The following is a 1,938-nucleotide window of genomic DNA, read 5'->3' on the forward strand; positions in this document are numbered from 1 at the left end:
ACGTCATAGTGTTAACAGATAAAACTAAATTTGTTTCTAAATTTGTGTAGGGTTCTTTTGTATTTCCGTTACAAAATAAAATTTAAATCGTGTTTTTTTTTCTGATTTCAAAACCTAAATGTAAAAATGTAAAGTCAAACTAAATAAAAACACAGCTTTTGATGTTTGCTTTAGCTATTTAAATCCAAAAATGTAGTTTGTATTTTAATATGTAGTGATACCAGAAGTGGAAGGCTGCTAAAAATATAAACTGATTCCAACGTTTTTGTAATGATAAAACTCAAATCTGATTCTGCAGAATATTAAAGTAAATTATTAACAGTAAAATGACTCAGGATGGATCGAGTTCTTTTAGACAGTTGGTTTCTGAAGTGCTAAGAAAGTAGCTGGGTTTCAATTAAATTTTAATGTGAATTTTGTGTTTTAACTCTCTTTTATATAAAATCAAATAAAACATCAAGCGAGCGTAAAACCTTTTTCGCGAAATTGAGGGAGTTTTTGCTAATTTTGCTGTTTCCATAATGCGATGCTTCAAAACGCGCATAAAAATCACTGATAGAAACATGACTTGTAACATATGTTGTACAAAATATAAGTTGGTCTTTGCTTTAAAACATTTAAAAACTGGCCTTTTTCAATTTTGCGTTTTTCTATTTTAGTTTTAATAGAACTATAAAAACACTAGATTTATGTTTTATTTTGAAAAGGAAAAACAAAAGAAAGAACACACACAGATGTTTTTTTTGTAAAAAGGAGGAGTCGTACCTTTATCAGCCTCTGGATGTGGTCTCTGTAGAGGCGCTCCTCCACCTGCCGGAGGCCCAGCTGCTGCTCCGTGAGGCGTCCCTCCTCTGTGGGGGGTCTGTCCTCGGCTCCCTCTCTGCTGTGCTGATGCATCGGAGCTGCAGCTTTCAGAACTGTAAACAAACAAAGAGTCAGAAAACGTCCCTCAGGCTAACGACAGAAGCGCTGACGCTCGTCTCAAAGCGTCTCGTCTCACCGTGAGACTTGTCCTTCATCGAAGCTCCGGTGGACGTCTTGTCCTGCTCCGCGAGGCGCCMCTCAGGCGTGGCGGGTTTTACCGGCGAGACGGTGTCTCGTTTAGCCGCCGAGCCGCAGCCGTCTGCAGGGACCGGGGTCCTGGACTCTGAAGACCCCGGCTGAGGAGGGTTGGCCCCCTTGGCTTTGCCGCGCTCTCCAGAACCGGTCCTCCCGGTCAGTCTGGTCACCCTGTTGGGCCGTCCTCTTTTCTTGTCGTCTGGGACCATGCGGCTCACCGGGCCGCCGGCGGTGCGCTCATCCCTGGCAGCGGTGAGGTTTTCTTTGCTCCTCAGCGTGGACTTGACCCCGTCCCTCTGAACCGAGGCCTCTTTGTTGGACTTCTGAGACGACAAAGCCTTGGCTCCCCGCGACTGAAACGGTTTGACTGATTTTACTGTACTTATGGACTCGTCCATCCCTCCCTGTCCCCAACAGCTCAGTGACGATGACCAGGGAGACAGGCCACTTAAAGCCTGAAAAAAACAAACAAACACAACAAAGATTATTTCTGGATTTTGGTTTAATTGTTTACATTTCATTTTGAGCCTTATCAATTTAAAAAAGTAACATTTGCAAATAACTCCTGACAGGAAATTAAAACAATGACGTGTAAATAACTAGAAGCACTCGGAGAGTGCAAACCTCCACCAAGACCAGTTTCCCCCATCCTGTAAGAGTTAATGCAGTAAAGCAGAGATGGAAACACATTTACTGAATAAGTTCTGACGTAGTGAACATTTAAGCAGCAGTATGATGGGATTTCTTCTAGTGGAGTCCAATGTGAAAAAAAAAAGTCAGACTGGTCACCCGACGTTATTCCTGGTCAAACTGGTGTGGGATTAAGCTCCTAAGTTTCCATCAGTCACATTTCACCATGTAAAACGTCTGTTTTATCTC

The 1,938-nt window shown here is 42.5% G+C and overlaps 1 protein-coding gene across 3 annotated transcripts in view; it reads right to left on the reverse strand.

Moving 5' to 3' along the window:
• Positions 1–1,938, reverse strand: part of tut4 (terminal uridylyl transferase 4) — a 21,987-nt gene that overhangs the window by 16,301 nt on the left and 3,748 nt on the right. For all 3 annotated transcript variants that reach the window (XM_014012232.1, XM_014012230.1, XM_014012231.1), the window contains exons 2-3: positions 1,001–1,514; positions 766–917 (exon numbers count right to left, since the gene is read on the reverse strand). In XM_014012232.1, coding sequence (XP_013867686.1) covers positions 766–917; positions 1,001–1,457 — 609 coding nt within the window. In that variant the 5' untranslated portion in view covers positions 1,458–1,514. The remainder of the gene's footprint in view (positions 1–765; positions 918–1,000; positions 1,515–1,938) is intronic.

The sequence above is a fragment of the Austrofundulus limnaeus genome, unplaced genomic scaffold, assembly GCF_001266775.1.
Source record: "Austrofundulus limnaeus strain Quisiro unplaced genomic scaffold, Austrofundulus_limnaeus-1.0 Scaffold89, whole genome shotgun sequence".
Taxonomy (NCBI): Eukaryota; Metazoa; Chordata; class Actinopteri; order Cyprinodontiformes; family Rivulidae; genus Austrofundulus; species Austrofundulus limnaeus.